This window comes from Parus major, chromosome 1 (assembly GCF_001522545.3).
Source record: "Parus major isolate Abel chromosome 1, Parus_major1.1, whole genome shotgun sequence".
NCBI lineage: Eukaryota > Metazoa > Chordata > Aves > Passeriformes > Paridae > Parus > Parus major.
In genome coordinates, this window is record NC_031768.1 from 7232541 (window position 1) to 7256068 (window position 23528).

A 23528-nucleotide genomic window follows, 5' to 3' on the forward strand; every position below is an offset into this window, starting at 1 on the left:
CCTAATGTTTCTCCACCAGAGCCATGAGCTGGTGCAGCACTGGAAGGGGAACTCTCAGCTCTCAAGGAGATGCAATGAAGTGTTTGAAAACACATTCCTACTGTGTACTGGTACAACAGCACGAGTAAAAACAAACTGAGAGATATTGTTCAAATGCTGGCTTTGTCATCTCATCATAGATGAGAAACTCTGCATCTCCAGCACAGTTTTTGCTGCTTTGCCAGTTCTCGAGACAGTCACCATAATGTCATTTGTTTGATGGGAGCAGCCACTCTGTCCTTTATCAGCCTGACGTGGGAGGTGCAAGGCTGTTCTTTCCTCCCAGGGTAGTCCCACACAGGTGGGTGAACAACAAGGAAGAGAAGGCAGCTCTTGGGAGAAATGAGAGAAGAACCAAAAGGAACAAAAGGAGACATCAGCCTCCACAGACATGCTTTTTTTGCAGAGAAAAAACATCCAGTCAAAAAAAAATCTAAAAAGTGGTTTGTTTTTTTTAGAGTAAAATGGTTTTCCCCTCTGAAAGAGAGGAAATTTAGGTTAGATATATGGAAGAAACTCTTCACTGTGAGGGTGGTGAGGCTCTGGCACAGGGTACCCAGAGAAGCTGTGTATGCCCCAACTCAGCCAGTGCTCAAGGCCATGTTGGATGAAGCTCTGAGAAACCTGGGATAGTAGAAAGTGTCCCTGCTCATGGCAGGGGGCTTGGAATGAGATGATCCCTTTTAGGTCCCTTCCAGCACAATCCTTTTCCTGATTCCATGAAAATAAACTCTTTAGAGAGGAAGAACTGAAGGCAGTTTTTTTAATTGCTCTCCCAGACATATCCTACCTTCTCCTCAACAAAATGAGCAGCCACACCAAAGATCTCCATGCAGTCCCAAGCATGAAGTGGTGCTATTGCTGCTGACTGGTTTTCTGCTGCAGTTTATTAGCTCCCATACAAACATAATCCTTTTCTTCTTTTTTTTCCCAGAAAAACATGAGATACCAACAGTTTTCCCAAACAGCCACCTCTATTACTGTGCTGCTGGGATCAGGGGGGTTTCCTCCATATTCCTGCTGAGTGTCTAGAGGGGGAAGCTGCCAACAGCTGGGCTGCCTCTCCCTGTGGTTTGCAGCACAGGGATTGCCCACCACAGCTGTATTCCCATGGGCATTTTCAATAAGACAGACTTGTGAGGTAATATGCCTGGAAGCATCAGCTTCAGCAAGCATCAAGTTTTATTTTTGCAGGCCTTAAGGCTTTAATGTACAGGCCAAACAACAGTTTGGGCTACAATTGCTCTGCATTTCCTCCATCCTTTCTAAAGACAACATGCATGGGACTGTATTTAGGAGTTTGCACTGCCTGTGTAAAGGAGACTTGCAAAACCAGTTGTTGGGCAGGTCCCTGCTGAAAGGCATCAACCCAGGAGCTGCCCTGGAGCCTGGGTCAGTTCAAACCATTCTGGTTATTGCATGTAGGAAAGGTATTTAGATGCACAGAGAGAGCATCACAAAAGGATGAGCTGTGGCCTCTTCATCAAAATTCAAGTCTCATGATGACGGGGCACACTATTGTGACTGCAGAATTAGCAAAACAACATCACTTCAAGGATAAATGATAGTGAAGGACTCTGGGAGGTAGAAAGGATTTTAGACAGCTTGTCATTTTGTTTGTCTGCTCTTCCTCTCTTTCCCATGCCCTTATCTAACAGCCACAGCTATGGGAAAGTCCCCTCCAGTCCCCCTGACAACAGCTGGAGTCTAAGGACAAGAAGGGGAACAATATGCTGCTCTCAGATTGCTCTTTCTTTGTGCAGCCTGCCCAGGGGCTGCTTCGTTTGCTCCCCTCTGCACCAGTCCATCCTCTGCGTGCCAACAGGGGCATATGTTGTTTTTGCTAGGCAGTTACATAAACTGAGGGCCAGACAGATTAAGGATTTGCCTGTTCCCAAATGTCTGACTGCAGTTGGTTGTCTGGAAAACGATGGATGTAAGTGTTGCTGCTGGTAGGGAGCCTTGTGTGGGTTCAGGGTGACATCCAGAGGGGCATTTGTGCATAGGCTGAGCTATAGGTGAGGCTGTCCTGAGACAGCTCCATGCTCAGCTCCAGCTGCCCCAAGCTCAGTCACATCCCTGGCCTTCAGAGCAGACCTCCACCCACACTGCTGTGCACATGGTGGGCAGTGTAGGAATGAGCCTGCTGATAATCAAATCCCCTCCTTCCCCCCCTGCTTATTCTCTAATCACTCAATAAAGGAAATGTCTGCCCCCAAGCCATATCCAGCCTGTTTTCCTTATACACTAGTGCCAAATCTGGGTCTTCTGCTTGTGGCAATTCATAGCAGACCTCTAAGATCTCAATTTACAAGTGCACCCTTGCAATGTGCTGGACGTGGAAAGCAAGAGCGTGAGGACCATTCAATGAGAAAATATCCCCCCAGCAACAGGAGCTCAGGGAAACCCCTCAGCAATGCAGCCTTTGTGGGCAATCCTGGAAAGGAAATTGAAAAACATCCTCCACCTGAACCCTACCAAACCCTCAGGAGAGCTGCTGCTCAAGGCAAAAGAGATCAGCTCTTCCCATTGACAAGAGCTCCTCTGGTCAGTGTAGCCTGAAATATTCCCATCTTTCCCACCTTATTCCTTCCCCTTCCCTAAAAAAGGATGTTCACAGACAGGGCAGCAGCTGGAAACTTTCAGCGACTCAGTGACACATTTGAGCACTCAAATAAGACGTGTTTGAGCAAAAGGTTGAAATAGAGCAGTAAGGTCAAAAATATTTATGACATTAAAGAATAAAAAAAATTTCCTCCCATGGATGATATCTTTTGCTCTTTTAAATATTACACTAACTAAGTATATTGAACACTAATTAAGTATATACTATACACTAATTAAGTATATGGAAGACAGAGTGAGAGACCAAAGGAAAAGAAACAAAAAAGAAAGACTCTTAAGAAGGGTAAAGAGACAATGATTGTGATAATTGAATATTTAACTGCCACCTTTCAAAATGATCTGTCTAATCCACTACTGGATAATGCAAAATAAGAGTATACTCACCATTTAGGATGATGGCAAACATTACCTTGATTATTTTCAGGCATTTCAGGTCTGGCAAGCAAACTTGAGGGATCTAAAAGCATACAGGAAGACTAGAGATGGGTTTCATCCTCTGTCATTTCCCTGCATCATTTTTCCACAAAAAGATCTATGTTTAGAAAGGAAGATGAAGGAAAATGCTCTTCTCTCACACACTTTCAAACTGAAGAAGTCCCCAGCACCTTCCTGGTGAGGATCTTTCTTCCACCACTGACCTTCTCAGGGGATCTTGCAGCTTTGTGCCACTGCTTTTCAGGAGCTCATCCGCGTCCTTCCCAGAAGCCATGCCAAAGGCAGATTCCTGTCATCTCAGGTGGGAAATGATCACCAACAGTAAGAGACTGGCTCTACCCCCAGGAAACAGGTGCTGGTACAGAGGAGCTTAACCATCAAAGAGTGGAAACCAAAATTCCCAACAGAAATCACCCGGACGTGTGGCTTACCTGGCCAGGCAGTGGCTGTGTCCTCCCTCCTGCTCATGAGGCTGCCCTTAGCCACAAGAGCCAGTCTCTGAAAAGTTGGCATTTTTTTCTCACAAGCTATCATTTAATGGCAGGAAAATCCTCTGTATCAGAGGAGGATTAGCGGAGATGGAAGAATGTGTCTGTCCTCTAAAGCTCCCAAAGCGAAACAGGGATTGCAGACGAACCAAACGGATGCTTCCTCCCCTCTGCCAACCTGCTCTCCCCCCACCATTAAAAAAAAAAATACAGTCCAGGATTGGACTGCTGCCACTCAAACAGCATTGCTGAAAGTCATTACTTCACTCCCCATTATGTAATGGCAGAAGTGGTGGGAGAGTGCTGCCTAAATGGAATTAAATTTGGGGGCAATCACAGGCTTATGGCTTGCCTGCACTGAGCTCTCCAAACAGACACAGCTTGAGACTCTCAACCCCCATGCACATTTTCCCAGCCCCAGCATGGCTCACACACTACTAACAGAGTGCCAGTGGGCTTTGCTTCACTAGGAATTGCTCCTGAAGGACAAGGAGATACCAACAGCATTGGGAAAAGGGTCAGCAAACACAGGGAGCTTGCACTGTGTGTATGGCCTTGACAATAATAAATTCTGGCCTATGAGTGTGTTTTCCTTGTGATGCAGCAGCTGGTGCATGGAAATCATAAGGATGGCTTCTGTATGTGGTGATGTTTTAGCATTCAGGATGTGAATTTGAGTTTAAAGCCTTTTCTGACAGAATGATGATGGTTTCTTTGGAGAGTGGGGGCTGAATAAGTGAGTTATCTCAGCCTCCCATGCCTTGGGTAATTGCATTCACCATGTCAGAGGGAAAAATAGCTCCACTCTTTATTTCCAAGTGAATTATTCTGCTTTATTTTTTTTTCCCAGGAAATGGAATACCTGATGAATTTATGCTTGATGCAGCAAGAAAGATTCAGCTGGGAACCAGCCTGCTGCTGCACAGCACTTCCTGCAAATTAAAACACCCAGCTACATCAGGTTTATTTTGGTTTGGCTTTCCCTCAGTCTTCAGGCATCTGGCTGGCACCTCAGGAAATTTGTCTGTCCCCAACAGTGTGTAAGCAGGCTGTGCTGGGGGCAGGCTGGAAGGCAGGGAGTGACCCACAGAGCACAGATTTTAGCTGAATTTTAGATTTTAAGCCTTTCCTCACCACCTGCTGTAATAAACCCTCCAGCTTTGCACTTCAGTGCTTTGCACTGTGCTGTTTTGCAGAGGAGGAAAGAGATTTGCAAAGCCACAGACGGGCACGTTGCAGCCTCCAGCACAGAGCTGAAGCTGCTGGAGACCTTGTGGTGACAGACCCAGCTCCAGCTGGGTCCTCCCTGGTGCTGGGGCAGCTGATGTTTGCCCTGGAAGCCCTGGTTCCCATGAGAATGCCAGGAAGCCACAACCTACCTGATCACAGAAAGCAGATCACTTTCAGCCATGAAGAAACTGAGACGGGAGGAGGAGGAGGAAGTGCTATTCCCACTTCTTTCTTCCCCAGTATCTGCAAGAGCCTTATCAGGGGTACCAGGAATCATGTCTCTTGTGTCAGCAAGAGGGAGGCAGCGGGCGAAGAGGGTGTGTGGGATTTGGGGACAAACTGGTGTCTGAGCAGCTTCACACAGCAACACCAAACCTGCTCACGGGGAGGGGATGCTCTGCACCAGGACACCACATTCCTCTGAGATTTTGGGGGTCCCCTGTGCCTCGCTGCTCTTCTTCCATGTGCCCATATTAGGGCTGGAGGGGTGGGACATGAGGGACCACTGAGCCTCGGGAAGTGTTTCTGTGATCAGCAGAACCACCTCCCTCAGAGGAGCAGCTTGCAGGACCGACAAATCACTCCCAGTGAAGGGCACTGGGAACCTCTGCTATGCACAGCGGCTGGGTGGGGGCTGATGGGCTGAGGACTGGCGTGTTTGATAACCTGGAGCTGAGAGCACCTCAGCAGCCCCTTTTTGGTGGGGGGGGCAGTGGCAGTAGGTGCCCACTGGGGCATCAGCAGCCGCAGTGCTGATGAGGCGATGCTGCCGCAGCTGGAGGAAGGCTGGCAGGGAGGGAGCACTTCTCAGAGAGCTGCTGCAGCAGGCAGCCTCACCAGAGACCAGCACAGACAGGATTTGCTCCTGCAGGAGCTTCTGACAGCAGCTGTGCCATCAGCATCCAGCCCACACACGCAACTTCAGTGACTGCAGCTGGCCCAGCCCCACCCTGGATTTTCTACCATGGCTGGAGGTAAAACAGCAGGAAGAGGCCGTGTCCTGCCCCATCAGGAGCCCTCCCAGCCCAGCCTCACCAGGCACACTGAGCTGGCACACCCGGAGCTCCTCCTGCCCAGCAGCAGCAGCAGCTCCACAGCTCACGGCACTGCACCTCTCTGCACCATCCATGGGCAGGAGCCTTGCACAGCTGCAGCCCCCGGCACAGAGAAGACATTAACATCTCAGCATGTGCTGGGGGAGCTGGGGAGCTGGCACTGGCAGGCAAATGAGGTCCCAATTTCTAGGAAAGCCAGGGAGCGTCGCCCTGTGAGCAGCTTCAGCAGAGCACTGCAGGTGCACCAAGCAGGGCACCTAGTGCCCTTGTGAACTGCTGGAGACTCCTGACTCATTTCCTGATAACCCTTGGCACCGAAAGGGCATGACAGTGTGAGAAGGAGGCCTGAAAAGGAGAAGTTTCTAGTCGTTTTAGGTAGGAAAACATAAAGGAGACCAGCGTGTATTCTCTAAAGAAACAAACTTGGATTCTAAACCACATCTCAGCATTATTTAGAGCATGACTCATGGCTGGTTAATGCTGAGGGTTGAGCACACTACAGGTGCTCTGTGTTGGGAAGGTGCTGTGGCTGCCAGGCTGGAAGTAGACTCAGAAGCTACAGACTGTGCTACTGCAGCTCTGTGCTGTTAAATTTTTTTTGCCACCAGGAGTTCCTCCTCATGATCTATCCTGCTCTTTTTAATCTCTGGGAACTCAGAGAAGCCAGAGGTCAGTGTCTCTCTGTGGAGACAAGACCAGAAAGCTGCAGAGATATGCTGCCACTGAAAAAAAAAAAAATCAATAGATGTTTATATCTGATCTTCCACTAAAAGAATTTGGAGAATTGAGTCCTGATTGAAGGAGCCCACTCTGCTCCAGAGGTGTGTGCTGTGGGAACATCAACCTTGGCATAGCTTCACCATCTGGCAGTGAGGACAAGTCTGTCTTGCAGGGCAATCTTGTGCAGACTTGGTGCAAAGATTCCTTCTAAAAGCCCATTTCTTCATGACCAGGGGCATTTCATATGATCATCACTTAAGGATCTGTAGGTAGCTCCTATCTCTAATATACATTGATATGATTTAAAATTGTCTCTGGGGACTGCTTCTTGCAGATTAAAATATTCCCATTATTTTCCAAGTTTGTTCAAGAACAGCTGGTGGGACTCATTTTACCTAACTGGAAGTGAGAAGTCTCATCTCACCCACTTTAGCCACTTAGCTATGGGAACCACTGTGGCCCTCAACAGGGCTCACTTTCTCTAACAGAGGATGACAAAACAGCCAAGGACGTGCAGCTTTGATGACACCAGTGCTGGATTGGCTGGAACCCAGGCACTGCACATTCAGACACTTCCAGAGCAGTGAAGGAGCAGAGCTGCTTGCCTGACTCTGGTGGCTGAACATCTTCACTCCCTGGTTTTTATCTCTATCAGCTGCTTGCATGGGAACAGTGCTGGGGGTGAGGTCCTTGTTCCATACAGCGCCCGAGCCTGTCCACCTTCCCCAGGCTCTGGTTTCCTGAGCTTGTGTCAGTGGTCACAGCATGATGCATACTTCCCCTCTTCTCACAGCCACAGCCGTGTCACACATCTGAACCTTTCCTGTGCTCCTAATCACCAGGGTGACCTTTGAAGGAGCTGCCTCAGCACTCCTCGGCAGAGCTCCTGTTGTCAGCACTGCCTGTGGGACCAGGCTGCTCCCAGGATGGGCACACACAGCCCTGGCTGGGGTGAGTTTGGGGCAGGGAGCAGGTGTCCCATGGTGGGATTGCAGAGCTGTGAGCAGACAGGACAGACCAGTGTGGCCGTGCTGCGGTTTGCAGAAATAGCACTTGGTACACGTCTGATGTGGCTGCTCACAGGAGACGCAGAAGCAGCTGAGGGGCCAACCAGGACTTTGAGAGCAAGGGGCTGAAGAGCTCTCCCTTGCTCAGAAGAGAGGACAGATCTCCATCTGCAAGCAGGGGTTTCATTTTTGTGTAGACTGAGGCCACCAAACTTCGCTCAGGCATTGAATTCCAGAGCTTCCTCAGGCTTCCGTGCTGTCTCCTTGTCAGCCTGCCTCCTCCTGGTCCCACCCCTGCAGAAGACCAACTTCAAGACACGCTTTGGACAGAAGAGCTGCTGTGGTTCCCCCCACAGGTTCCCCCTGTGGATCCTCGGCAAGGAGGGCCTCAAGCTCACACCAGCCCCATTCACCCTCCCCCCTGAGCAACATTCCCACCACACACATGTGGGCTGCCATCTCAGAGCTGGGACAGGTTCCTGATGGACCCTTGACTGTGGACTGAGAGCATGTCACAATGCCCAAAGCCAGCCCAAGGACACAGCAGCTGGCAGCTGCCTCACAGCAGGCTGCCTGCAGGAGCAATCCTGCAGGAGGGCTCTTCACCACCCAGGCTGTGGATGAGACAAGGCAGCCAGCAGCAGCACTTGGCAAGAAACAGCCACCAAAAAGCCACTTAACCACATGGAAAGTGATGAATTAAAATCAATAAAACAGTGGGAAGAGGAGAGGGTCAAGCTGGGCACCAGATCTCAGCCCCAGCCCAGGTGCTGCCCGATGGCCAGGCCATGAGGCAGGAGAGGCCCGGGAGCCTGCAGCTGCAGCAGGAGCATTTTCTGAAAGGGAACAGCACACTCTAGGGTAGGCAGCCTGAAGCAGATGCAGTGCACAGCAAACCACGGGCTGCTCATCTGTCAGCCCAAACCTCTGCCAGCAGCCCCGTAAGACATCACACACACCCCACAAGAAGAGCACAGGGAGACCTGGGGATGGTTCCATCAGGGTCAGATCCTCCCACTGCTTGGCAAGGGCGGGACAGAGATTCTCTCCAAGTCTGTCCAAGGCCGCTGGATTTTACATCAGCTCACGAGGTCTCTCCCCGCCCATCCTGCAGATGTGGTTTCATGTCTCTCTCAAGCCAATCAAACATCTCCAGCAAGAAAGGAGCGGTGAGGGCTGCTCTGCAGTGAGGGGCTGGGTGTCTGCCATGGAAGCAAGTTCCTGCTTCCCACTGCAGTACATGGGTATGGATGCAGTGCTGAAAAACAACATCATCTGGGCTGCTGGGTAATTCTCCACAATACCCAGAGCAGTCTTGGGGAAGGGAAGGGAAGCTGGGCTCAGATCTGTACTAAAACTGAAGAGGGATTTGAATCCAAGTTTTGCACATTCGCTCTGTGACTCGGCCTTGACTAAAACTGGGCAGCCATGCTTAGGGTTCTCTGTTCAGGGAAAAAACGCTGCTGTTGAAGCCTGAACAGGGCTGCATCATCTTCCTCTGCAGGGTGAGGGGAGCCCTGCCCTCCCTCCTGCCCTGATGTGCAGCAGGGCATCACCGCTGTCCAGAGTGCATCAGAGGAGCTCCCACGTCACGCAGCAGATCGGGATATCCACGACTGGCAGCACCTGGACTTTCCAGCCTGCCCTCCCTGCTGAAGGTGGCACCTGAGGGTGCCAGTGATGTGGGCATGCACAGCCAGGGAGTCCTGGGGGAGTGTGGGCTCATGCCACATTTCCCAGCAGCTGGGGAGCTGCTCTGCTCTGTGCAACTGTGGGGTCATTTCTATCCTGTGTAATTGTGGCAGGATGTTTCCCCCCACACCCCCTCATGCTTTGACCTGGAATGTGGTCAAGCAACTCAGTGGAAAATGTCTCATTTGCAAATCTATCAGGGTGGATTGAGAGGGGAGCCATGTGTTGTTCTGGTGTTGTGTTATGCTAAAAATCAGTCTGGCACACTGACCCCAAATCAACATCCTGACAGTAAGGCAAACCTTTGGCCAGTAAGTTGCTAAACTGGCCTGGAGGCATAGGACTGGCAGTCAACCCCTTTACACTCTAAAAACCCAGTCCACTTTCCACATAGGAGGTTCTTCTGAGATACCCCTTCCTGGAGTGTGTGTGGAGATTCCCCCTTGAGTGGGGATGCCCCTCAAGGTTGCTCCTCCAGGTTAAGAGAAAGAGACCTCCCCACTCTGAGTGTTGGTGTGCTGAGTTACATCAATGTCTACTTAGCAACTGCTTCTTTTTGTTACCTTTAATACAATTGCTTTAATTTAGTGCACTACATTATACTATATAACTGTTAGCAGTTTCAGCTTCTAGTCTGTGCAGTAAGTAATTCTGATTACAATCTTTTGTCTAATCATTTGTCATCACGAGCAATTTTTTTTATAGGGACATATCCGATTTGCCATCTTTAAATCCTGCAGGTCACAATTACTCAACAATTACAATTGTTGACAGTGTGAGGCTGAGACTGGATCCAGCCACCTTCAGGCTTCTCTCCAAGTTAAAAAAGCAAGATCCTCTGCACCTTGTGACTCAGTGGCAGGGTTTCTCTAGTGAATTTTGTCTGGAGCTCCCACTCCCACCCAGGACAGTAAAAGGAAGCTGCTTGTGTCCTGCTGAAGTCCTCATGCCGTGTTTTCCACAGGCTGCTGCCCAAGGCAGTGACTCCCTGCAGGTACTTGTGATCTAATGGGAAAGGAAGGCAAGGAGGTGGCAGTAAGTTCTGCGTAGTTCCCCCTTAGTGCTCGTGGGTCCATTTATCCTGATAAAGCTCCTCCACAGCCACATACAGGCAATGCACAATGAACTTACACACAGCTCTGCAAACACCTTTTCAAACAGTCTTTCTGCACCAAAGGCACAACAAGCCATACCTTTTCCAAGCCAACAGCCCTCCCAAGACTCACCAGACACTTTATTTACCTCCTCGTAATTAATTTCTCCCACCTAGAGGACAGGATCAGTGCCACCTTCTCCCCACAGTATAGAGTCAATATTTGGGGCAGGTTTATCACCTTACCTGTCTTCACTTAACTCGGGCATTTCTGTCAGGATCCTGCTCTGCAGCCAGGTCAAATACTTGGGGGAATGACCCTTAAGCCCTGGGACTCTTGGAGGACCAGACCTGGGGGGCTATATCTGGGCTGGATTGTGATTTTTACTCCACCTATCATGACACTTTCTCCTGCCTGACTAACACTCCTGAATGCAAAGTAACAAGGAGCACTGCAACATGCCAAGCAAACATAATTACCTGGTACAGATCAAAAATAGAATTCTGTTGTCTGTCAAAGATGCTGGCAGGCAGGAAAAGAGGAAAATCAGGATCAGGAATAAACTTCAATACCACAATAGCCAGCACATTAAACTGGAGGTTAGAGCAGTATACATTCACAGATGACCTGGAAGATTTGTTAAATGAACTTATCATGCCTTACTGAATATGCAGTGGCCATGCATTCTCTGAATATATCAAGCCCAGATGTGAAACACATCACTGCTCCTGGGCACAGCAGAGGGGGATGGAGCAGTGCCTGGGGTCAGGAGCTGCCCTGGGGTCAGGAGCTGTGGCCATCAGAGCCGTCTGCCACCTCCACAAAGTCCATGTGCAAGGGGTTTAGATCCTCCAGCTCAGTAATACAGCCACTCAAACATCCTGCACCTGATGTATGCAGAGTTTTTGCACAGATCTAAGATGATTAAAGCCAGCAGAGCTTGGGGGTGGGAGGGGAGCAGCCACTGCAGGAGATAAGCTCACATTTACACCCACATATTCTGCTTCCCACTCATTCCCTGCCTGTGCTTTTATGGGCTGCTGACACCTCCTCCTCTGTACCAACCCTGGGCTTTGCCAGAAAAAGCCCCCATGGCCACGACATGGCAAAGACAGCAGATCCCCCAAGTTGGGGTGTATTTATGGATCACAGGAGCACAGCACTTCTGCTCATGCAGAAGACTCTGTTTCCTGCCAGCTGCAGAAGGCCTCATTACCTGAGGGAGAAGGAGTTCAGCACCCTTTTCTGGGACATGAAATTGATGGTGGCAGAGGATGCAGCTCCTCTGCAGGAGGGCAAGTACAAGTACTACACTCCTGGACAGCATCAGAGCTGGCTCCCAGTCCTAGTAACTGGCAACAAGAAGAAAAAGCCCTGCTCCTGTGAGCTTGACAGCAGCAGCACCATAGCCTGCTCCTCCCTTAACCATTTCTGGGGTGCATCCAGGGATGCAGTTTGTCTTGGGTTCACGGGAACCTGCAGGCAGGCAGAGGAAACCCTCTGTGCTCTTGTCAGAGAAGCTGTGCCACAACAGCTGGGCTGTAGCCACCAGTGTGTTGCAACAAGCTGTCGGAGATACTGTGCCCAATTTGAGTTATAATGGAGAGTATCTGCCCTCCTTGTATGGTGGGAAACAAGCAAAATGAGGGGGCAAATGACACGTGTGGGAAATGTGATGGAGGGCCAGACATTCAGCATTAAAAATAAATCACACTGGGGCTCTGTAAGATACAACAGCCCTCAAAAAACCTGTGTTCCAGCCAGAATTACTCACTATGATTATCATTTGCCTTTGACTTCAGCAGCAGTTTCACACTTCTCTGAGACTTACAGGGCTGTACAGGGAAGGCAAATTTGGTACATGAGGGTGTGGGAGGGGGAAGGAGCTGGTGGGACACACAGGACAGCACTTCTGGGGCATCCAAAACATCCTCTTCCTCCCTGGCACTCTGAGCATGCACAGCAGCCACTCAGGTGCACTTGGTGACAGCCTCTACAGCGTCTCTCTCACCAGAGAGATGGACTCACCAGTGTCACAGAAATGCTTCCCTTGGGTAGGGAACCTCACTGCTAGGGGCTGCAATTGGTGCAGCTTAAAATTTGCAAAAAAAAATAGAGCAGACAGTGGAAGTAATGAATGAAAGCACCAAGCTGGGATGCTCTCAGACTTTTATTTGGAGTAGATGCTCAGTGGGTGCCTTGACAGAGCATCCCATGGAGTCTGGGGGATCCTGCCAGTGCCTCAAGCTGGCTGTGTGTTGCTGGAGTCTTGAAGGGCTACAGCACCAGGCTGTACAGGCTACAGCACAGGGTGTGGAGAAGAGCACACGGCCCTCACAACTCAATGGGCAGCAGCATCCCAGGGAACAGGATGAGCAGCAGGGCACTGACACAGTACAGAGAGGTTTGTGCCAGAAAAGCCCAGATCTGGACACACCTTGCCTGATATCCACCCCTGCAGATTTGGGGCTGTGCCAGGCAGCAGCACCTGTGTTTGGGTGGCTCTATTCACACTTGAGAGACGTAAAAGGGATTAAGTGTATGCCAAGGAATGTCAGCAGCATGGATGCTGAAATACCCTAGAGGTTCTGGGCCTGAATGTTTGATCAGAAGTGTTTTGTGAGACCTAGGCAGCACCTGTAGGATATCTAAACATTTTATTTTTTTCAAGCCTGGAACATGCCTATCACTTTTCCATGACAAAGTCTATGGGGTGTTTGCCTTTCATCCATCATTCCTGTGCATGAACAACCAGCCCAGTCCAAAGAGGCTCTGTCAAGTGTCACCAGGACGCTGCTCCCAGCCCTGATTTCTGCAGAGAGCCCAGCCCTGCAGCCTCACCAGCACCTGCTCTGAGCACTGTCCCACACAGCCTGAATTGAGCCTTTCCTCCCCTGCCCTGGGAGTGTGCAAGGACAAACTGCAGCACAGCAAACCCTTAACCTCAGTGAAATCAGCCACAGGCTGGGCAAGCAGCAGCTTTTCAGAGCTTGCCTGATGAGAAGCAGCCCCAAGAGCAGCAGCCCCAAGCTGCAGGAGAGCCAAACCCACCCCACCACCTCCCCTAGAGAAGTGCCCCGCCAACAGAAACCATCGGGCCAGCAGGGATCAAAAGAGAACTATCCCCCCCTCCTGCTGAAACCATGACACTGTGCAGCAAAATGAATAAATAATGCCAGCAGCCTCTGGCAGAAACACGCAGTGAAACAGGAGATGGGATTTGCAAACACTTCCGGGGGGGATGGCGGGGGGAAGCGTCGCCTTCTGTTTCCTGGGCAGCTTCTGCATTTTGCACTGAACAAATCTGTAGATAAAATACAGCAGCAGCCTCAGGGATAGAGCCCAGAGCCCAAGCTCCCCCATCCACCATGAAAGCCCTCGCCTGCAGCCCTCACACTGCAGCCCCTCCGGAGGCCACTGCCCCGGCCTTGTGACACTCGGGCAGATAAAAAAACAACGCTCAGAGACTTTGGGCCCCAGCACAGCAGAAGCTGCAAAGGTCACAGTCTTGCACTGTAATTATTTTTGGGTGGGGTTTTTGTCCCTGGTCTCTCCCAGGCCCATGCAAAGTCCCCAGCAGAAGTGGGGAGGGAACCACCTCTCCAGGAGGTGCTGTGGGCATTGTCAGACCCCTGCCTTAACCTGTGCTCTCTACATAAAAGGGGAAATGTTCACATTAACACAAATCAGAAGGCTCAGGTGTCTCCTTTTGATCAAATCTGACATAAGGCAAGAAAGCTTAACTAGGGCCTAGACGAGCACTAATTATTAAATGAAAAATTAACAGGTAATTTGTCTCCAATGTGAGCTGATAATTTCTAGAGGAGGAATTAATTAAATGGGGGAATTAAATCACCAAGAATTTGCAGAGTGACCACTTCCGATGGGATTCAGTTAATGAGCTATCTGATAATCATGTCAGGCTTCATTTTCTTCTCCTCTGGACACAAGGGGAGAGACAGAGAGCAGGAATTACTGCAGTGCTCCCTCTCCCAGGCTGCAGAGATACTTGCACCTTGCCGAGCCTCACCCTTTTGTCCTGACAAAACCTGAGCAACCAAAAAGCAAAAGCCAAAAGCTGACCACTAGCAAAGCACCGTTTAAAAAAAAAAGAAAAAAAAATTAGAAGAAAAATTATTATGTGAGAGAGAAGGAAGTTTGCTTTACAAGAATGGCCCTCAGCACCACAATGTGCCCTTGGGCCAGAACAGTGAACTGGAGTCAAAGTCCAGTGCCAGCGCCCTCCAGCAAAGAGGGCGGTGAAAGGTATGTGTCCTGCCCTTGGGAAAAAGAAAACAAACTCATTTTGCTTTGGATTTCAGCCTTGCCCAAGCTGTTCCTCTGTCCTGAGCAATGGATGGGGGAGAGGCTCCTCCACGGCAGCCAAGATGCCCCAGGCTGGGTGCAGGCACACAACCTCACTGCTGTCTAATTAGCCAGAGCAGTGTTTATGTCAGTCATGCTTTTAATGACAGCTCCGTGCCAGCTGCAGGAAGAGAAATGATCTCCAGCCTTGCAGAAAGGCAGAGCCGCATGGGCAGACACCACCTGATCTCTCACAAAGCCTGCCAGCACAAAAATAACTTCTCAGAAACACTCGAACACATCTGAACAAGCAGAATGAGCCAATATCAGATCAGCACTTTGTATCACAGGGCTGCAGCACTTGTGATCCAGCCTCCAGAGCCCTAAATTTGGATTTGCTGCATTCCTCAGACCAGTGTCTGAGCTCACCTACTTTCAGTTCTGCCAACTCCTTGCAGCATTATGTGCCAAATTTTCTAACCACCCTCCTGGATGGAAAAACACAAGCATTTACACTTCAGGGCAGTGACTAATTTGTGGCACCTATATTGGGTGAGGCTCTGAAAGTAAAATAACACGGTGAGATCCGGGTGGAACAGAGCAGGGAAGTTACATTATCCATGTCCTACGCAGGCTGTGTTTTTCCACATGTGAACAGAGGTCAAAGGAGGCAAACTGAAAGCAAATGGAAATCACTGCTGCTGATTTGTAAAATGATTCTCCAAGTATTAGGATTTTCCCTGATACTGCACATACTTGCTGCAGTAACATAAACTGATAGCTCTGAGACATCTACAGTTTATGCCTGAATGACAACAACAACAACTACAAAATAATAATAATAATAATAATAATAATAATAATAATAATAATAATAATAATAATAATAATAATAATAATAGTGCAAAACATGAGACCTGTCAGCACCTGCTAGCCAGTTCACATTACAGAACAAAATATTCTCTCTTGGAACATGCTGGGTCTTATGCAGATTCAACTTATCTGAGTGACGCAAATGCTGTAAAAACAACTCTGAGTCATAGAATAAAATCACATAATTCCCCAAAGCCAAATAAGGACAGAATTCAGCCCACACAGCTCTGACTTCCCATTTTCCTGGTAGTAGAAATTTTGTTTATCTTCCCCTGTAAACGATACCATTTCCTTGCTTTCACAGAAAATCTTGCATCTCTTTTCACTAAAGCCCACAGTTGGTGTAAATACTGGTATTGTGAAAAATAAAGTAACATCCCAGTATCTGCCAGGCCTAGTGAAAAAAGCCTGTTATGTGCTCTCTGGGACTGGCTTTGCTAATTGTATGAAGTCTTTATGGGGAACCTGGAAGGCATTCTCCCAGGCTGCCTGTAGTTTTAGTTTGATATATTTTTCACCAAGAGTTCATTTACAGCCCATTAGAGCCAGGCTTGGGTATTTTATGAATGTAATACAGCAGCACGCAAAGAGCACTTAATGCCTTAAGTCTTTAGAAGGCTTTTTAATTTTGTAACACGACTGAATTGTTTCACTGCCAGATATCTCATGCACCAAAGTGGGTAAGGCCTTGTGCAAACAGATTTGTGCATGTAAATAGCTTTCAGACTTGATCTGTGAGTGGTATAAAGCACCATCACTCTGCTCTTGTCATTTTGCATCAGCAGCTGTTGAGTTTTCCACTTTGAAACCTTAAGGACGTTTTATTAATAGGGTGGGAGGAGTTGTATGCAATAAACAGGATGTGATGTATTTACAGTACATGCGAGTATTATTACTTTATTAATTCTCCTTCTCCCTGGCTTAACAGCACCTGAGCTGAGCTGGAAATACAGGGTGCAATGTTCACATGGCAATGCACCACAAGCATGATCTAACTGCACACAGCAATGAGAACCTCTTGAGTCCTTTCTAGCTGCTGACTGCTCTCTCTAGGGTCCCGTTTGGAAGGCAGTGACACAGCCCTGGCTCTGCACTTTGCAAAGCAAAAGCCTTTCCGAGCAGGTGAGAATGCAGCAGTGTGCACAGAGTTGCTGCCCCATGACTGACACTCGTGCTACACAGATCCCTGATAAGATATGCACACACTCCTGGGCACTCGAAGCCATTAACACAGCAAAGCCAGGACATGCTCAAAGTGTGGGACTCGTAAATCAGAAAGAACAAACTGTGCTGTGACCTACCAGAGCCTTAATGCTGCAGCTCCTGCCAGCCAAGCCATGCTCGCACAGCTGCACCCCTTGTCAGCTTTCTGCTCAGTGATCCTTCTCTTCCCTGCTCCTAAATGTCTTCCAAGTTACCACTAGTAACTGAATATATTTACTGAGTATAACCAAGGTCTCCAAGAACCTCATGCACATTTGACATTTTTGTGCTGAACAGTAACATTTATGTAATTGAGGCATGGTTTTCCACTGCTGTGTTTTAAACACAGTAAATTCAGTCTGGTTTTAATGCTGGTTTTTTTCCTGAAAGGTCTACCAAGTCTCTAACAGAAGCTTTATCACCAGCATGTCACTTGAGGAAAAGCAAAAGTAGTGATTTATTCAGCCCCTTTAAAACTCCTGTGTCATTAAATCCAATGTAAATCAAATTTTTGAGAAGCGTTGAGAGGAAAATATGTCTCTATTAAAACTCCAAGACTCTTGTCTTTCTGATTAAGTGAAAACAATCAAATACTTCTGAGACCTCCCACACCATATTCTTCTGAGAGGAAAGTCAGGAAACAGTCTATATGAAGTTCTCTATTTGGGGAGAAATGGAAATACTTCAGAGTTCCTTTATCTATCATAAGCTAGCTAAGAAGAAATTATTGGGTTTTTTTTTCACTTTCTTGCCAGCTTTAATCCACTGATAAGCCTGGGCAACTCAGTGCTTTCACCTAGGACTGACATGAAAGGACAAGTGAAAGTTGCAGATAATTGTCCCTAAATAAGAGAAGGAGCATCATTAATACCCAGCCATCCTGGCACAGCATCTGTGGTGCCGTGTATGAGGTAAAGGGGCACGCAGCAGACTCCACTTGGACAAATGACAAATGTAATTCAGCACTGGCTATTGTAACCACTAAGCAGCTTACAGAAATTTCCTCTAAATACTGTTATTCATCTGCCTAACTTGTGCTGTCATAAATACGCTACACAGGGGTTTGTTGTAAGGGCTGGCCTTTCTTTTCCATAAAGTCAAATACTGAGATTTAACCAAATGGCCTACACAGCAAATTGGCAGCAAGCCTTTTGGCCCAAACATTTGATTCTATACCTGTGAATACCATGATCCAGTCTGAGGTTTACAGTCCAGGAAGGTCACTGGAGGACTCTGCCCCTGTTAAGCTAGACATAGACATGTCCTATTTTAGCCTTGCACATAGAAGACTGCAATGCAAATACTGCAAGGCAATTCCAGGCTGTTAATGGATTTCATTTCCTTTTGTCTTTTATATCCTGGAGGAAGCTGCACCTCCATCTCTCAGCTGTGACAGGTGAGGGGCTATGTGTTCATAAATGTCCTGGGCTGGAGCTGTGAGCCCTGACACCAGCACTGGATGTGACTCTGCAGAGGCCACTGGTGGCTCCTCTGGTCACTCATCGCCCCACGGGTGTCTGCAGGCTCACAGCTGGCTCCAGGAATATTTTAAACAACTGGGTTTTTGCCAAGTCAGAACATATTCACAAACCAAGAGATCGTCTCAGGACAAAGCCTGCCCAGGAAAAAGCCTGTTTCTAATTTGGCACTGCAGCTTGGAGCAAGAGGGTTCAGATCCCAGGGCTGCCACAGCTGGAGTCTGTTTATGGAGGAGGTTTAAAACACAGCCTTAGCTAATCCTTGGATTTCCTACAGCAAAGCATAAAACACTGCTTGTTTATTCCCTCAGACTGGAATTTCACCAGCTCAGGCCTGTAACATCTGGTTACAGCTTGCCAGCCACACTCTCACAGCTCACAGGTGAGACCAGAAGAGAAGACCTAAGAGACCACTATGAAACAACCTCTCTAAGAAGCTCTCATTAGCATCACTCTCTGAATTACAGAGTTAAGCTTCCCTGCTCCCATGACTAATCCTATGGATTTGCATGGCAATTCAGATAAGATGCTACTTTCCTAGATGCTGTACAAACATGGAGCAAAAGGCTGCAGGACATAACAGATGTCCTGATACTGTGTTCCTGCTTTCCTACGAGTTTCCCCATGTTTCCTGTTACCCCATGAGCCCATTGTAAGGAGTGGCTGGCATGTACACTGGCACCCTCCAGAGGGATGATCCCAGAGAGGTTTGCCCAGAGAGGTGCAATTCCTGTATCTGGAGGTGTTCAAGGCCAGGCTGAATGGGGCTCTGGGCAATTTGGTCTAGTAGAAAGTTTCTAGCCCACAGCAGGGAGATTGGAACTGAGTGATCTTTAGGGTCCCACCCAACCCTAACATTTCTATGATCCCATTTGGGCAAAGGAGGTAAAGAATGGAAAGGAGACATATCCCACAGCTGACAAAGTGGGATGAAGTATGAAAAGATGGTCCAAGAAAGAGTTTATGCAGGAATTCTGTGGTGTTAAAACCAAAGTACCTGGCAAAAAGGTGAGAGACAATGAAACAGAAGTTTGGAGCCTGGGAGCTGGGCAGTTCTCTGCCTTACACTCCTGTGTGCTCTGGGGCTTCAGATTTCCCCTGAAATTGCTTCAGTCCATTGGAACACACAGGAGCACATGAGCAGCTGTAACACCCATGACACATGACTGTACACCAAAACAGGAAAAGTGGAAGAGTGAAAGATTGTAATTGAATGTACAAAATCCTTGTCCAAGACAAACTGAAGTATCCTCAGTTAAAAAGGAAGGACTCCTGCACTGTTTAAGAGCCCAGCTCCAAAACTAATAGAACATCCAGTTTCCAATCCACAGGCTGTCAATTTTGAGCAGACTGAGCAATCTGAGCAGACAGGTCTGTCTCTGCTCCCCTGGGCAACCATCTGCTGTGAGTGACTGTAGAGTGTGAGGGGGATACAGCCCTTGAAGAACAGCACCTTTAATCAAAACAGCAGTCAGGAGATGCTGAGCTCTCAGCTAGATGAAGAGGCACTGGGCTAAATTAAAGATTAATGTTAGAAATTTAAGCATAAATTAAGCTCACTATTGGCTATACAGTGTTGAATTTGAAGTGAATTAATTTCCCATCACATGAAAGGGTTTTGAGGACTATCTCTGGGATTTTTAGTGTCTCCCACTAAAGGAAGGTAGTTCTATGTTATTTAAGTAGGCTAGGAGAAGCCTGGCTCCTCTCTAGCCTGGTTTACTGACACTTCACAATGCAAATATGCATCCTGCAGCAGCTGGGCCGTGGAAACTTGAGGCGACGTGGGAAGGAATGTTCTGACACTAATGCACTCCATGCCTGCCCATCAGCAATCACCCAGCCATGCCTGACATCCTTCTCTACTGTACTGAAATCCCTGTTTCCTCACTCCCTAGCTGCTTCTTTTCCACTTTGATCTGCAAGAACCTCAACATGTTTCTTTCCTGCCTGCTCCTCTTTAATGCTGTCACATTATCCTACAGGTAAGCTTCACAGCATACCTGAAAACGTGCTCTGAAAGCCACTGGTGACACAAGGTACAAGGACAACAGAAACAAACCCATCAATACATTCATTTTAGCTGCTGCTTTGCTCACTCTCCCATCACTGCACACCACTATCCAGGCCAGAACTCCAAGGACCCCTTAGTGATTCCAGCAGAACCATAGAGGGAACTTTCTGCTGGGAGAAAAGGAGAAGTACAACCCACTCCAGATTAATTCTGAGGGCAGCAGCACAGGATAATTCAGGTTGGGTGGGAGGTGTCACCCAATAACCACAAGGTTTTCCTCACCTCCCAGTCCAAGGAAACACAAATTTGAACTTCAAAGGGGATAATGGGAATAAAGGGCAACACCAGCCACTCACAGATTAAATGGCTAAATAACCCTCACTATGAGAAGGAAACAGATCATTTCTGTACTGAGAGGATCAATTCAGTGATGTTCAAAAGAAAACTCTGTATGTGCCTTGTGAGCAGGAGGAGGTTGTGGAATGCTCTGAATGGAAAGACAGGGAAAGACTCACATCCACCACTTGAGGCTCAGTATTTTTCTCACTTCGTCTCCTGCCAGCACGAACTGATCCAGGACATTTTCTCTACCCACAAAGCTGATCAAGCACATCCTCCTGCCAGCCTGCAAGCGTCAGCAGCCAGCCTGCACCAGCGCCAGCACACACAGCTGCCGTCCCTCCTCCCTCCCCCACGAGCGTCTCTGCTGCTTCCAGGCAGCCCCCATGGCACACAGATCAGGACACAGACTGGGATCTGTCCCGTGACTATAAGCAGGAAGATCCAAAGCTTTGAACTCATTCCCAGTCTGCTTTTGACGTCGGAGGGCAAAGCCTACGCTGCAATTTCTGAGCAAGGCTGAGCTGCCTCTCACCAGCAGGTGTCAGACCCATTGCAAACCTCACTTAGAGCAGCCAGAACCAACCCCATCACTAAGCAGCTGCTGCCTTCAAGGCTTGAGAAAGTCCCCTCCTTGAGACAAGCCCCTTGACACAGCAGAGGAAGGATCATCCTCAGCTGCCCAACAGGAACTCCCCATCAGCAGTGGTGAGAGCTGCTGAAATTTCTTCCCACTCAACATCAGCAGGAAGCTTTCCTTTCAAGAAAATTATGATGAAGGTACAGCAAGAACAAGGGTGAATCCAGGACCTGGAGCTTGCCCTGACCCAGGTGCAGATCCTGGCACTTGGCCTTGTTGAACCTCATGAGGTTCTCATGGTCCCACTTCTCATCTGCACCTGCACAGCTCCCTTGTGAGGCACTGCAGAATTCCCTTCTGTGATCCATGGCACACACTACAGTGGTCTGGAATTCCAGCTTCCAGCAAGGAAAATATGTTCCTGCCCTCTAAAGCGAAGTTCTGAAAGGGCTGAAACCCAAGCAGAGCAAGATCTTACAATGTCATCTCACGACCAGCCTTCATAACTTCATCAAGGGCTGATTTAGCATGTGAACTTGGCAAAATGATGTGGTGAGGCTCTTTGGCTGGAGCTGCCATGGGTACAGATGGACACTAGGAAAGAAACAGAGCAGGTGAAGAAAGGCAGAAGAGAAAGGAGGACACAAAGAGCACTGAGCTGAGAAGGTGGCACTCTGAAATCCAAAGTGGAACCTACTGAAAAAGAATGGGACAGAAATCAAGAATTCTGAAACTTTTATTTACTATCCAAATACAATTTCCTCACTTGATCACAAACCTCCTCCTGATAACAAGTAATCCAGCATGGTTTCCAGAAAGTACTTGTTCTGAATGGATGTTGCAGGATATTGAGGGGCAGCATGGCAATTTTATTCACTGGCCTTTGTAATTCTGCCACAAGCCAGGTGAGCAGGCCTCAACCTCCCGAACACAAAGATTCTGTGATCTTTCTTTTTTGGGGGAAAAGCCAGGCCATTCATAGACAAAGCATAGTGCCCACAGGTGACATTAGCAGTGCTCTTTATTGCATGCTAAGATGAGAGGGGCTGTTCACATAACTCTGCTGTTGTTACTTAGTGTGCAGACAGCATCACTCAGTAGCACCAAGGGAAAGGGAAACCTTTTGTTGTATGAAAACAAAAAAAAAAACCTCTGAGTTTGACACTGATTCCTTTCCCTGGCTGCTGAATGCCTCTCCTGCCCCACTCCCCCTAAGGAAAATTCCCTTTTTGCACAGCCTTTGGCACTATTCTCATCCCGTTGTGTCCATGCTGAGCTGAGGGGCAGGGTGTCAGCAGACTTGTGCTGCCAAGATTTCTTCCCACTCAGCATCTGCAGGGAGCTCCTTTCAAGGAAACAGTGGTGAAGGCACAGCAACAGCCAGGATGCTTTGGAAATACTGCCTCAACTGTCTCTTCTGAGCTTGGAAAAGTGCTTTGAAAGAGCATTGATTGAGATAACACTAGTGTTGGCCTCAGCAGAATCAGCCTTGCACAGTGCACAGAAGGAGACAAATTAACCCAGAGCCTAAAGGACCACTTTTGTTCTTGAAAATCCAATAGAGGTTCCCTACATTTCTGACACCAGGGTGGGGCTATAAATCAGATATATTCCACAATCCACACACTGAACACATAGGCTGCTGAGGCTGTACTTTTGGAAATTGGTGCTAACTTTGTAAAATGAAAATACATAACAGTACCATGAATAGTAAGGCAAAACAGGGTCCCTGCTACTCACTGGAGCTAAAATAAGGTTTTTATTGTCAGGTGTAACCCACACAGGAGCCCTAAACCTACAGGACCCAAGGCTGAAGTGGTGACAGGCACTACAGCTGTTGAGTCAGAAAATAAAGAAAATAAAGGTTTATCTTGTTTTTATTATTATTGAATAAAATATTAAATAAAAATAAAATAAAATAAAATAAAATAAAATAAAATAAAATAAAATAAAATAAAATAAAATAAAATAAAATAAAATAAAATAAAGAAAATAGTGTCACACATTGATATGAAGTGACCACAGAGCAGGACAGCAGCTGTTCAACAAAACTCTTCTATGGCTGTTAGAAAATGCTGATACTTAAAAAAACATAAGGTGAGGCCATTGTGAAAACTGGTTCAGAATTGTCAAAATGTCAGTTCTTTAAAAGGGTATGTTTTGAGAATTGGATTCAGAAACTAAAACCATTTTACTGCAATTTTTAATAAAGGAAGAAGAACAAAGCCCAGAGCTATCAAACAACCCAGACTTTATGTTACATCAGACATGCTATTTTGATCTATATTGGCAAGGGGGAAAAAATTTAAAGTTGAAAGATTCCATGGAAAAGGAAAAACATTTAATCCATG

General features: G+C 47.8%; 1 protein-coding gene across 4 annotated transcripts in view; it reads right to left on the reverse strand.

The window, feature by feature from the left end:
* The window catches only part of NYX (nyctalopin), an 18883-nt gene extending 3378 nt beyond the window's left edge, over positions 1-15505 (reverse strand). The window contains exons 1-2 of one of the 4 annotated variants that reach the window (XM_033511996.1): positions 8583-15505; positions 3074-7893 (exon numbers count right to left, since the gene is read on the reverse strand). In XM_033511996.1, coding sequence (XP_033367887.1) covers positions 3074-3131 — 58 coding nt within the window. In that variant the 5' untranslated portion in view covers positions 3132-7893; positions 8583-15505. Of the gene's footprint in view, positions 1-3048 lie in introns of all 4 variants that reach the window. The other 3 variants (XM_033511999.1, XM_033512004.1, XM_033512006.1) reach the window with 3 other exon arrangements.
* Between the last annotated feature and the right edge of the window lie 8023 nt (positions 15506-23528).